Source organism: Spea bombifrons, chromosome 1 (assembly GCF_027358695.1).
Source record: "Spea bombifrons isolate aSpeBom1 chromosome 1, aSpeBom1.2.pri, whole genome shotgun sequence".
Classification (NCBI taxonomy): Eukaryota; Metazoa; Chordata; class Amphibia; order Anura; family Pelobatidae; genus Spea; species Spea bombifrons.
Window position 1 is genome coordinate 117,508,248 of NC_071087.1, and position 13,544 is coordinate 117,521,791.

Consider the following 13,544-nt stretch of genomic DNA (forward strand, 5'->3'; position numbering starts at 1 on the left):
GGGACACTGGCTTGGAGGCCATAAAGAGTATCTCAGGGAACTTTCCTCTAACTGAGCAAGGTACCCCATGTAAAAATCCTATCACTAAAGATCTCATTGTGCAGTGTACTGCAACTGATGACCAATAATTGTGTAAGAAGTTACCAGAGCATGACATAAAGTATTCTGACTACTTTTGCAAGGTATGTTGTATGACATTTAATTTTGATTGTTGCCTTTGAGGTCCTTATTTGGATATTAAAATCAAATTAGTATAATGCAAAATAATGTAACCCAATCCTCTATGTCATACGGTACCAGTTATCACATTTACCAGTGATTTTCTCATTAGATCATTGCTCACATTCTTGTGATGTCATAACAAGTGATTATGACTATTTTCTAAGGTGGCCTGTACTGTTTTCTCTTTCTGCAGCAATGACGCCTGTTGGCTGTAAGAGATGCTGAAATGTTCATCACGGTTGCTAGGCTACTGCATATTATACTGTCACAGTCTAGTGATGTTACCATGGAGATGTGTTTATTATTGCAGTTCTCTTGAGTTTAAGCACAACCTACCTGTGACATCAGAATATTACTCAGACATCACTCACTCTCCAAACATGTATAGTTGATGTAACCTTTTCAGTAATGGGAGTATGTGTGCTATAGCTAGTTTTATATATAGCTGTTCACACTAACAGTAGGAATAATTCAAATATGTTTCCTGTAAACACAAGAAAAAAAAAATGTTCTTACACTTGTGACACGTCACTGCATTTATTTAATTCTTTGTTAGTAGTTATAATGTAGGGTAAAATAAGCTTTACTGCAGAGGGAGAGGCTTGTTTAGTTGGTTTGTTATTCAGGAATAAACTCCTTAGTGCATAGGGTGATAGAGAAGTTATTTTCCACGTATCAACACCCTCTATCATACTTGGAAATGGGTTTTACCCAAAGGTCCAAAGTTTGAAAAGGCAGAACATGAGATGTCCCCAAGTATGATAATAGGCTTGCTGTTCTTCTTCCAGTAGTGGCCAGCTAGTTGCCACCTTGGCTTATATTAAAGCTTATAAAACATAAATAAATCAACATCTTATTTATTTTCTGTTGACAAAGGCTTGTCTGTTGTCTACCACTTATTTTAAAGAGCTGCTAGACTTTCAAAATATACTTGTTTATGTTCTATAAGATATTAGGGAACATTTTGAGTAGCCCATGGACATGTCAGAAAATGGTCTTCATCTTTTAAAGGGGAACAGTCACTATCCTAGTATTAAGCCTAACTGTTCAATAAAACAACCTGTATGTCATGGAATCTGCTGCAGCCTGTGGCAGGGCACACGTCCATTTCTTGTCCCAAAGTTCTCTCCCTTTTTCACCCCACCTTTACAAATGCTGCCAAAACCAATTACCATTCAGCTATTTAAGAGGGGACTTCCACTGGTCTTCTTCTTTTTGTTGGTGGCATAGCTGGTTTGTCAGTAGATTACCTAGTAATGCGTTCTCTGTAGTTATTAGCTAAACCAGAGGAGCAGGAAAATGCATAGATGTCCTTAGTTCCTGGTTTTGTCCGTGTGCACAGCCCAAGGCAAATCCGGTCTTTGCTACACTTGAGCTTCACCTTTCCCGGCGGAACTTCACATGGGCAGTACTAGCTACCCCCTAATGTTGTTATTGTTGCAGAAAATAAAGCCACATTTTGTGGTTCGACCACCGATTGCTGCATACATATTTACATGAATATGCTGCAGGCTGCATGGCTTGTGACATATTTGGTGCAGCGTTCCGATCTCCAGGAGGCTACCAGGTTGTGAGGAGTAGCTTCACAAATAAGGTCACGGGTAAGTAGTAATGTGAAACATTAAAATAAGCGATCAATTACTATTTATGGAGGCTTTGGTATTAAGTATGGATTACTTACGTAGTTGATGTGGGAAAATGGTGGGAGTTCCCCTTTAACAGTAGTGAGATAATTTACTGGAAAGGAGTAATCATGCAGGACCTGAGAACAGAACATGAAGGTGCAGAGAATGACCTTTTTTCCAACAGATGTTAAAGGGCCAGAGCCGGCCTTAGGCTTTGTGGCGCCCTGTGCGGACTACTCCTCTGGCACCCCCCTCACTAACCCCCCTCTCTGCCCCTTCAAACTACCCGCCCTCTCTGCCCCTTCAAACTACCCCCCTCTCTGCCCCTTCAAACTACCCCTCCCCTCTGCCCCTTCAAACTACCCCCCTGCCCCTTCAAACTACTCCGCCCTCTGTCCCTTCAAACTACACCCCCCCTGCCCCTTCAAACTACCCCCCCTGCCCCTTCAAACTACACCCCCCCTCTGCCCCTTCAAACTACACCCCCCCTCTGCCCCTTCAAACTACACCCCTCCCTCTGCCCCTTCAAACTACACCCCCCCTCTGCCCCTTCAAACTACACCCCCCCTCTGCCCCTTCAAACTACACCCCCCCCTCTGCCCCTTCAAACTACACCCCCCCCCTCTGCCCCTTCAAACTGCATCCCACCGGGAGGCATCCGTCTTCTCGCTCTGCCGCAGTGCCAGCATTTCATGTTGAGCGCTGGAATAGTCCGGCACTCAACATGAGATGCCGGCACCGCGACGGAGTCACGGAGAGTAAGGGGCGCCGAGCGGTTGCTGAGAACTTCACTAGCAACCGCTCGGTGCCCCTGCCCGGGACTTAGATTAAAGCATCGGGTTTTTTTTTTTGTTTTTTTTTTTAAACTTTATTTAACATGAATGATAAAGTTTAAAAAAAAACTATGTTTTAAGTTAAGTCCCGGGCAGGCGCCCCTGCTGCCATGGCGCCCTGTGCACACATTAAGGCCGGCCCTGTAAAGGGCACAATGAATTTACCAGCGATAAGAGAAAACATAACTTATTACAGTTGGATCTCAAGGGCTTCTTATAATATCTTGTATAAGAATAGCAAGTGACGTTGAAAATACAAGAAAATCCAAATGCAGGGTACAATTCATGGTATTAACCTCAAACTAGTGACTTACTAATGCAAGCGACGTGGTAACATTAAGGCATGGATATAGTATCCATGTCTGCGGACACAAATTACAGACAAAGGATCCCGACTCAATGATGTGGATCATAGGGAGTGAACAGCAACCAATGTGTGGACTTGTGAAAACACTATATACAAAGTAACTAGAGTGTTATTGGCTCGCTCTTTTTTTTCTTTGCATCGCATTCTCTATACCTTCTTGATTGACTTACATTTCATTGATAAGAAAATGGATACAGCTGTATTCATACAAGAGAAAATGACGTCATCAGGTGGAGTTGATATCTTATCGGGCCAACATGGAAAAAGATGTTAAGTTAGATGTGCTTTCAGGGCCTCATAGGTCTCTACTTTTCATTCTTCTCATTACATCTGAAAATCTGAGACCTCTGAGGTCCCGAAAGCGTATGTCATTTGGCTTTCATTGGGCCATCATAGAAAAAAAGATGTTATCAGCAGAAGACTCTAGAATCTTCTTTCACACACAAGTCCTGAAAGCAGGAGAAGCTACCCTGAGCCGCAGAGGCGATAAACTATTTAATCTGATGAAGTCTAATTCTGTGTAGCACGATAAGGATCTCAAACTGTTAAATTACTTTATAATTACTCTGTGGTAATTGCACTATATTAAAGTCCATCAAGATAACAAGTTTAGCACAAAGTGATTAGAGTAATTTTAATAAAAATAATTAACAAGCCTTTACCTGACACACATATTATAACAATGTTCTGAAGTCAGCTATGCTTTCTCGTAATACATTGTAACATCCTTGCGCAATACCTTGAATACAATACAATTATATATGCACTAAGAGGCCCCTCCATGTTAATTAATTGGAATAAACGTCTCTGGATGTTCTCAATGTTTTACTTAGAAATACTAATTCTATTGTTAAAGGCACTCTTATTCCATGTGAAATATTGATTTATTGTGAATATCTAGCAGAAAGCTGGTAGCGTGAGGTCTCACGTCCGTAAGGAAAGGGCAGCTTTAAGCCATTTTGTCTCGCTTGCCTTTTAATAGAAATAAATGACCTCTACGATGTTTACTAACGTCAGAACTAATTTAATTAAGTAGCTTCGAAGCTTTGGCTAGTGAGTGCTTCCATTAATCCTCTATCCTTAACAGACAAGGCTGCAATGAAAATCAAGGTAAAAACCTTAACAGCAAAATCGTTGGATGACAACCTTAGCTGAACCTTAATCTTAAACGTTTTGGGTGAGTCAGAGCTTTCATTCTGAAAGCGCTAACCAGCGATGTTCTAGACATATGAAATATGTAAAGGTTCCGGAGCTTTCGCTTATATGTATGGAATGTCACAGTAACCATCTTCTTCTAAAGTCACATCTTTCAGTTTGCTTTGTTGAGACTCTGCTATGATTTATTGGGATTTGTGCATAACAAGAAATGATACAAGTTTCGGGGAAGAACATGAAATATAATACTGCATACAGTAATGTAGATTAGCAATGAAGAAAACTCGGTTTTATTATGTTCCAATAAATGTCATTAATCTGCAGAGCTGCCCACTGCCATCGTAGGCAGTCGTGATATTATGATCAGCCACCTTAACACACGTACAACAGTGTGGATGTATGATGCGTTTGGTCATTCTCTTGGTTTTATGTTAAGTTTGTAATTGTTTTATGTTATTGTCAAGTTATGTACTATAGGTCATGGGCTAGAGCACTGCAAATCTTTGCCGTTTGAATCAAATACAATAAATTCTCTGATTATGATGTTTAAAATTGACTGGGAGAGAACAGTTGGCTGTAATACTGAAATACAGCAGCACAGGGGTACATAGTACATCCCTCACTTCACCTCGCTCAATGCAAGGCAGCCACAGAAAACATGGAGGAGATACTGAGAAGCAGTTGAGGAGCTGTTGCTGGTGAGGTGGTGCTGGGGAACGGCTGCTGGTGGTGGTGTGAAGTAGGTGGTGGTGCAGTACTGGTGGTGATGAGGGGCTGGTAGTGTGGAAGAGGAGATGGTGGTGGTGAGGAAGAGGTGGTGGTGAGAACTTGAGGTGGTTTGGAAATGAACTGTATTTGTTATGGGTGTATGTGTGGTAGGATGATTGAGTCCTCATGTCTGATAGAGCCAATATTTGCATTGTAATTTGTAGGGTCTTAGGCACCTAGAAGACAGATAAGAACCACTCGGCTTATCTAGATTACCTGTTTTTCCTAATGTAAGGACTCAAATCTTAATCAGCCCTTGGTCTCCTATTGGATTCTGGATAACCATATGCATGTTAAATCCCCTTATTATATTACCTCTGCTGCTGGGAGTCTGTTCCACTTTACCACTTTCTTACATTGCATCTAAGCTTCTAACCCTCTACTTCTTCTAACATTTTCTCCTTTGAAATAAACTTCTCTTCTGTACTTTGTATAATCAATGTATGTATTTAAATATTTTTATATGCATATTAAGATCCCTTAGTCTTTCCTAATATTTTTTATCCTGAAAATAAGTCAACATTCTAGTAGCCATTCACTGAACTGTCTTCAGGTTTTCATTATTATTATAATATAATAATAAGGTTTTCAGAACTGTGCACAATATTCTAGGGATGGTCTGACCAGAGACCCCTAAAGTGACTTATTCTTTCTGCTACTAAAGCTTCTAGCTATAATAATTAACACTTATGTTTTTTACTATCTAACTTACTGATTTGGCTCAGAAAATGTTTGTCCTGATGTGAGGTTCTACTTGGCCAAAAATGTCAGATTAACAGGACTCTATTCTCAACTATTGTTTCCAACCTAACTGGACTCCTTTGATTCCAGGCCACAGAAATGGAGAGGCAGCTCTCGCTACAGGTGAACATTCTTCAGGAAGAATTCCGTGAGAAAAATCAGTCTACAACCCAGCACATTTCACGGCTGGAAAGTCTCCTGGCTGAGGTGAGCCTGTTCTCACTTGTAATTATAGAAGTTTGTGTACCGTACTGAAATAAACAAAAAGCATGAATGGTGGAGCGGCTTATGGCATGTCTTTGAGGTCCTTCTTTGCAATGCCATGTCATTAACTAGATAACATGAAAGGTCCATAGAGTTGGAACAAAATGTGTTTTCTTGAAACTGAAACTTCAAACAAAATATGGCAATGCTAAATATTTGCATTTGTACTCCTTTATCGTATATCCATGAGCACTCGGGTATATCCCAGAGTAAATATTAATTTAGCTCCTGTTTATGCCACTAATACACATACATTCCACTTTTACTGATCAGTTTATCATCAAGTTATCAAACTGTATTTTGTCAGTATATGAGTATTGCCAGTACTAGTTAGAATACCATGGTGTATTTCTATGATTAGCCATTTATTTGCTTCCTATTAATATCTTATTGTCCGTGAAACAGATGATTTATTATATTTAAGATATTTTCAAACATGATTCTAGTGTTCAATGCTATATATACAGATATATGTGTGTGTTTTTTTATCGCTTAGTGTTGCATATAAGTCGTCTGCTACCGTGTCCATTCCTGTAGAATTCTGTACCTTCCACTAACCTCCTTCACCCCTCTCCCCTTCAATCAAAGCAGTGTACTGAAGAGTTTGAAACCCCTTGTTTATGATGGAAGATGAATTTCACTGCCCCTTACCCAAATACTGCTGGTTGTGGGAAGGTCTTTCTCTGAAGTAACCAGTTTGCCAGAGAGGCTATCAAATATGCCAGTGTGATGTCCCAAAAAAACAGTGTCTGCCAGTTAGCACCAGTTTTGTCTAGCTCACTGCAAGGTGATGGACTTGGTCTTGTTCTCGGTTCTGTAGGCTGTTTCCTGTCTCACCGCCAACAAACTACTGCCAGAGAAACCGCTCATGACTTGTCAGGCTGGACAATAGCTTTTGATGAATAAATAGCCAAGCACTGTACTGGCCAGAAACAGTAAAGGAGGCAATGTTTTTCTCCAGACAGGCTTGGGGCTGTACAACAACATATATGGCCTTGTTCATCCTCTGTATTGTCTTGAACAGTCTCCTACTGAAAAAAGATGGTAGATGCTGAACAGTATGAAAAATTATTAGATTAACTATTAAATTATCAAGAAATAGAAAGGTATTTGGTAACCACAGGCAACCATCTGATCCATGTCCTTTAGTTTGAAACAAATACATTTAACTACATACATATTTATGATAGAGACCCCAGAATGACTGTTTTGAAGCTCAAAGGAAGTAGATGCCAAGCTCACTAAAAGTTGAGTTCAAGACAGAGCTTTAATTTGAAGTGATTGTGCCTCTCGGAGATTCCTTGTCACTATTATGGATGATGGCCCCAATAGGATTGTGTGCCTTTTAGACGCAACCACTAGCACACAAAGGTTGAGCCAGAATGATTACATTGTCGCTAGTGGATATACCTCAATCCAAAGTAGCATTGCTTTGAGACTGGTCAATAATGCTTATAAATGAGATGTGCAATTTCAGATAATTTCTCAAATAGAACTGCAGAGAGGTGTCCCCAGAATTGAATACTTAACTCCTTGCAAGGAATGGGGAGATGTAGCGTGGACAGGCAATAAGGAAGTGAGTTCTTCCTTAATCTGTATAATGTTCATGGACAGCTTGGGTTTTAGACGTAGAGTGAGAGAACAAAGATGTTGAAGCTAGCAGGCTTCAGCAACAGAGCAAAATGTATTGTAGTAGAATTCCAAGATAAAAAGTGTAGCTAATCATTTGACTATAAAACAAATTAAACATCAAAGCAATTCTTTAAGGGTCTGGTTTGTTTATTCAGTTTCATCATTCACATTTAACAATGGTGAGCTTCTTTAGGCATGTCATGAAGGCAGACCCCTTCTGTGATAAACAACTGCGCTGTTTCTATAGCAGAGGAAGAATAAGAAAATTCTGTAGTTTTTATAAATCAATAAACAGAAACTATATCGGTATTACAAAGTACAGAAATTGTCACATCAACAGTAAATTTACGGAAACCTTGGAAACCGGGTGGGTTTAAGAGATTACGAGTATTCGTACCGAGGGAGTGCATAAGCCTTTAGTCTTTGCGTTAGAGTAAAAGCAGCAAGGAAGGACATCAGGCTCACCATTGTTTGATCCTGGATGGTAAGCTTTCTAAAAAGATAAGTAGGATACATCTAACTTGTCTGGGACTTTAAAATCACAAATGAATGACCAGAATGGGAGACCATGTTTCTACAGCATATTTAATGGAAAAAAAATCTCTATCCAGAGAGTCATATCTCTGTTTACATAACGTTTTTGCAGATAGAGATTGGCACAATGGATGATCTATTTACGTTTATACTTCTCTGACAGAATAGCCTCAAACAGCAGTTTCATAAACATGATCCTTCGAAATGTAGTGAGGATCGATGTGAGCATAACTAAGGACAAGCTATAAAGCATATTGATTTTTTTCCCCATAAATTAAAACTTGGCTGTTGCCTTGTAGTCAACAAGAAGCAATAATGCTCACTAGTAAGTTGAGTTATGCTAGGAAAGGTTTCAAAGGCATCTGAAATGCATCTCAATCAACCTTCCTGGTGGACATTACTTCACTGTGATTTGTCTGAATGTGGTGATACTGCGTGCTAAAATTAAAGGGGCAATCTACTATTCTATACAGCCTCACCAACAAATACTTAAATATGCATTTTTAACTATAGAAAACCTTTAGGAGAAGCTGCAGCTCCAGAGACCACTGAGTTCTGTGACAGTTTTGAATCTATAGGTTTATTTGTGTTTTAATAGGTTCTGCCCTATGAGCACGTCAAGGTATTATTATATGTCTTGTGTCTACTGCATGAAAAGGTTGAGATTGCACCGGACAAGGCTGTTTTGCACCCTGCAGATGTCTTATGTTACACATAGGTTTATCTGCAACGAAACAGTTGTGATCGGGATCCGTACTGTATATGTGAGATTAATGAAATAGGTTGTCCCTCAGTCACTGCATCCCCCCTTTCTCCTATTTTTACCCATTCAATCCCGTTTTCCTCTCTCTTTCTCTTTTGCCTGATACGGAGCAGCAGATTGTTGAAGTAAGTACCACTTCTATCTGGGTCTGGAGTGCATGATCAGGCCCAACTGTTTCATTCAGTCATTCTTTGTCCGCATGCAGTGTTGGTTACCATCTGCTCCAAGAAAACAATATATATTTCTGTGTCTTTCCAGAAAGACTATATGTGTTCAGTATGAAATTGAACAGTAACAGGCCATAAACCATGTACAAAAATATTAAGTATAGCCAATTTTAGCTCACATAACATCATTTCCTTAATATAACATTGCCGCGGGGCTTAAATCTGGTGCAGCTCTGACGTCGAGCTCGAAGACTGACCTCATTTACAGTCATTCATTAGGGAGTGAAAATAAATGATAATGTTTCCTTTAGTCACTATTTCAATAGCTAACCACATTTTGTAACATGTGGAAATGCACCATTTCCCAACAAGTGTAGGTTACGGTCCTGTGAATTTCATTATCTCACAGATGAGATATTAATACGGCCAAGGATTCTTGGTGGTTAACAGAGTGGTGAGGACATTTAGAAGAGATCTGCTTAGAAGCGTCACTCTTTTGGCATTCTTCTTAGCGCGGTCAGTAGTAGATAACGAAAGGTTGCAAGGTGTGTTTTTGATCCACATGGTTTTATTTTAATCGACAACTTTTATTACCTAGATTAAATAAGTATTATAATTTGTGGTGATGTATTCCATCGTACAATACAAATAGGGGATTATTCCCTATTCCTGTGCTGCAAGTTTTTGGAATGCTTGGCTATAGATTACTTTTAGGTGCTTTAGTACATATGCACCAACAGTATAAGGAAAGTGTCCTTGGACAGTCAGGCTCGTTAGTGTTTATTTCTAATAGAACTAGCCTGGATGACCAATGACTTGTTGCTCGGAATGTGAGAAACAACTCATTTGGGAGACAAACCGTTTTAATAGAGACAAACTATATAGTTACACATCCCATTGCACCGAGATCTGTACAGCAGACCCTTGAGGGATGTGTCTGTTCCGAAGCTCTATTTGGATGTATGTCTCATTTGCATAATAATGATCATGGATTGTCTTGGCAACGCGGTCAGATTTTGCTGATTCGAAAAGCTATTTGTGTGCCACTCTTGTTGTTGTTGTTTTTGCTGGCAGTGCAACACTGTACATATGACTAAGTTTAAATACGTCTGTGCCTGATTAACATCCGAGAGTTTGGCAAATTGCACAAGACCCAGAACTGGGCAGAGAAAGTTGTTTCAGATGAAGGTAAAGAGTTAACTGTGGGATGTAGTTTATCTTGTGGCATTCCTTTGCACTCCTACACCTCCTGCTTGTTCCTGGTCCCAGGTTGCAGGCAAATCACATTCTTTTTTAGCTCACCCCCCCCCCCCCTTGTAGGGATCTCGCAGATTCCAGGCACATTACTCTCCATTATTTCATGCTGGGTATAAATTCCCTGGTTCAGGTTCTATCTCCTTTCTCCGTTTATCTGACCTCTGCCTTCTGACTTTCAGATTAAAATGCTTTCAGATCGGAAACGGGAGCTGGAGGAGAAGCTGAGCACCATATTAGAGGAGAACGAGCACCTTCAGGGATTAGTGGAGGATCTGCAAGACCGAGAAATAATTCTTAGCCGACAGAGTTGTGCGAAGGAGCTACAGGTATTCATATCTCAGGAGCGATAAGCCAAGTGTAAGACGAGAGGGGCCATGGGTGGTGGGGGGCGGTTTATCAACCTTCTCTCATGCTCTAAAAATGCATAGTCACGATGTGAACGTATGCGACTAAATAAAAATGACATCTTGTTGAGCAACTTATAAGGGATGCTGTGAGGATTTTATTTAAGATCTGAAAGAAGAATATGCATCCTCTTCACCTGTTGGTAAACGACAACTCCCATATTCCTTCATCTGAAGATTCAATACTTGTAGTATTTGTATACTAGAATTCGGATTTTGTATATATGGGAAGGAAACATAGTAACATAGTAACATAGTTCATAAGGTTGAAAAAAGACCAAAGTCCATCAAGTTCAACCTATATACATATTGTGTCCCTACCGTGTTGATCCAGAGGAAGGCAAAAAACCCTTATGAAGCAGATGCCAATTGCCCCATACCAGGGGGGAAATTCCTTCCCGACTCCAAATATGGCAATCAGAATAAATCCCTGGATCAGCGTTCTGTCCCTATTAATCTAATATCCATAACTTGTAATATTATTGCTTTCAAGAAACACGTCCAGGCTCCTTTTAAACTCTTTTATTGAGTTTACCATTACCACTTCCTCTGGCAGAGAGTTCCATAGTCTCACCGCTCTTACTGTAAAGAACCCCCGTCTGTGCTGGTGTAGAAACCTTCTTTCCTCCAGCCGTAGAGGATGTCCCCTTGTTATAGATACAGTCCTGGGTATAAATAGGTCCTGGGAGTGATCTCTGTACTGCCCCCTTATATATTTATACATAGTTATTAAGTCCCCCCTAAGCCGTCTTTTCTCCAAACTAAATAACCCTAATTCTGATAATCTTTCTGGGTACTGCAGTCCTTCCATTCCCCTTATTACTCTGGTTGCCCGTCTTTGAACCCTCTCCAGTTCCACTATATCTTTCTTGTACACTGGTGCCCAGTACTGTACACAGTATTCCATGTGTGGTCTGACTAGTGACTTGTACAATGGTAGAATTATTTCCTTGTCATGGGCATCCATGCCCCTTTTGATGCACCCCATGATTTTATTTGCCTTAGCAGCAGCTGCCCGACACTGGTCGCTACAGGTAAATTTACTGTTAACCAAGACTCCTAAGTCCTTTTCCATGTCAGTCGTCCCCAGTGTTTTCCCATTTAATACATATTCCCAGCCTGGATTTTTCTTCCCCATGTGCATAACCTTACATTTATCCGTGTTGAACCTCATCTGCCACATCCCAGCCCAAGCCTCCAACCTATGCAGATCCATTTGTAATCGTGCACTGTCCTCTATTGTGCAGATTCACATGTGGGATTTTACAGACTGTGCAGTGTCTCTGCATTTTGCATGTTTAAGTTTATACAGTAATGTCCTCTAAATGTTATTGTGGTGGAACTTGTCCCTGTATAGGTAACTATAAAGGTGGGATAACAACAGACGGAAGGGATGCTTGGACTGGGACTTATGTGCGTAAAGGGGTAGCATGGGGTTTTGTGCCTTTGCTAAATCCTAGGGAAGCACCTCGCCTAGAGGTATCGCTCTTTTTTCATATGTTCGTAAGTATTAAGGGCAGGAATAGGCAATACTGGCACCTGTCATGGACAACAGCTCCTATTATATTCAACAAAGTGCATAATAAAGGTGTACTGACCAACAGAAGATTTCCAGGAGTCAGGGCTCTATGTCCCCATTATTATTATTTATGATTAAATCAAATTAAAACCACAGTTCTTCTGTGCTAAAGAAGGACAAATCCACAGGTCAGCACAGATCTCTCACTTCGTGTAAACGTTGAACAGTGGAATGTACTGTTTCTGTTTTGTTGGCAGCTGGGAGAGAGCCAGCTTGAGTTAGAAGAGCTGAAGCATTCATACCGGCAGCTGCAGGTGAAAATGGAGGAGCTGAGAGACGAGAAGAGCCTCCAACATCTGAACAGCACAAGCACCTCTCTGCTGTCCGAGATCGAGCAGAGTATAGAGGCTGAGGAGCAGGAACAGGAAAGAGAACAGGTAAATACCATCTCCTCTGTGCGACGGCTCCAGCAGTGGGGATCTGATACTTTAATACTCTCAAACCTAGAACATACGAGGAATGTTTGTTCTGTTGTGAGCTGCTCACCGTCACATTACCGTATTTGCTCGATTATAAGACAAGGTTTTTTTCAGTGCAAATGATCTCAATGTCAGTGTCGTCTTATAATCAGACCTCAAATAGAGGTCTGACTATGAGACTAAGAGCCAGATCCCCCGCAGTGCTGCAGGGAGCCTGGATCCTCCTGTCTGGTAACCCCCCAAACTTACCGGTGCTTCTGACTCCCGGTGTGTTGTCCGGGCAGCGGGTAGACGTCTACGCCATTCGCGTAAGCAGCTTCCGCTGCAGTTGCAAGGAGGTGCGGTTAGCAGCGGGGGTTGTCTGCGTCCATCGCGCAGACCTTCCCTGGCTGTCAGAGATCAGAGTTCCCCGCACAGGTAAGTTTGGGGTGGGAGTGTTAAGTGGGGGGCATAAGGTATTTCTGTAGACAGAGTGCTATATGATATGGCTTTTAACCCCCTTAATGCCACTCTGCCTCCAGAAATGCCTTTTAACCCTCCATATGCCACTCTGCCTCCTGAAATGCCTTATACCTCCCTCTATGCCACTCTGCCCCATAATATGCCTTTTAACCCCCTAAATACCAGAGTGGCATATAGGGGTATAAGGCATTGTGGCACATAGGGGGTCAAAAGGCAAATCATGGGGCACAGTGGCATATAGAGGGTTAAAAGGCATATCATGGGGCACAGTGGCATTTAGAGGGTTAAAAGGCATATCATGGGGCACAGTGGCATATAGGGGTATAAGGCATTTCTGGAGCAGAGTGGCAAG

At 41.1% G+C, this 13,544-nt stretch overlaps 1 protein-coding gene across 3 annotated transcripts in view; it reads left to right on the forward strand.

The window, feature by feature from the left end:
* BICDL1 (BICD family like cargo adaptor 1) overlaps window positions 1–13,544 on the forward strand; it is a 28,360-nt gene that overhangs the window by 6,592 nt on the left and 8,224 nt on the right. For all 3 annotated transcript variants that reach the window (XR_008354931.1, XM_053469779.1, XM_053469788.1), the window contains exons 3-5: window positions 5,802–5,918; window positions 10,508–10,654; window positions 12,509–12,688. Coding sequence is in view for 2 of the 3 variants with exons in the window: in XM_053469779.1 (XP_053325754.1) it covers window positions 5,802–5,918; window positions 10,508–10,654; window positions 12,509–12,688 (444 nt within the window). In the remaining variant the exon portion in view is untranslated. The remainder of the gene's footprint in view (window positions 1–5,801; window positions 5,919–10,507; window positions 10,655–12,508; window positions 12,689–13,544) is intronic.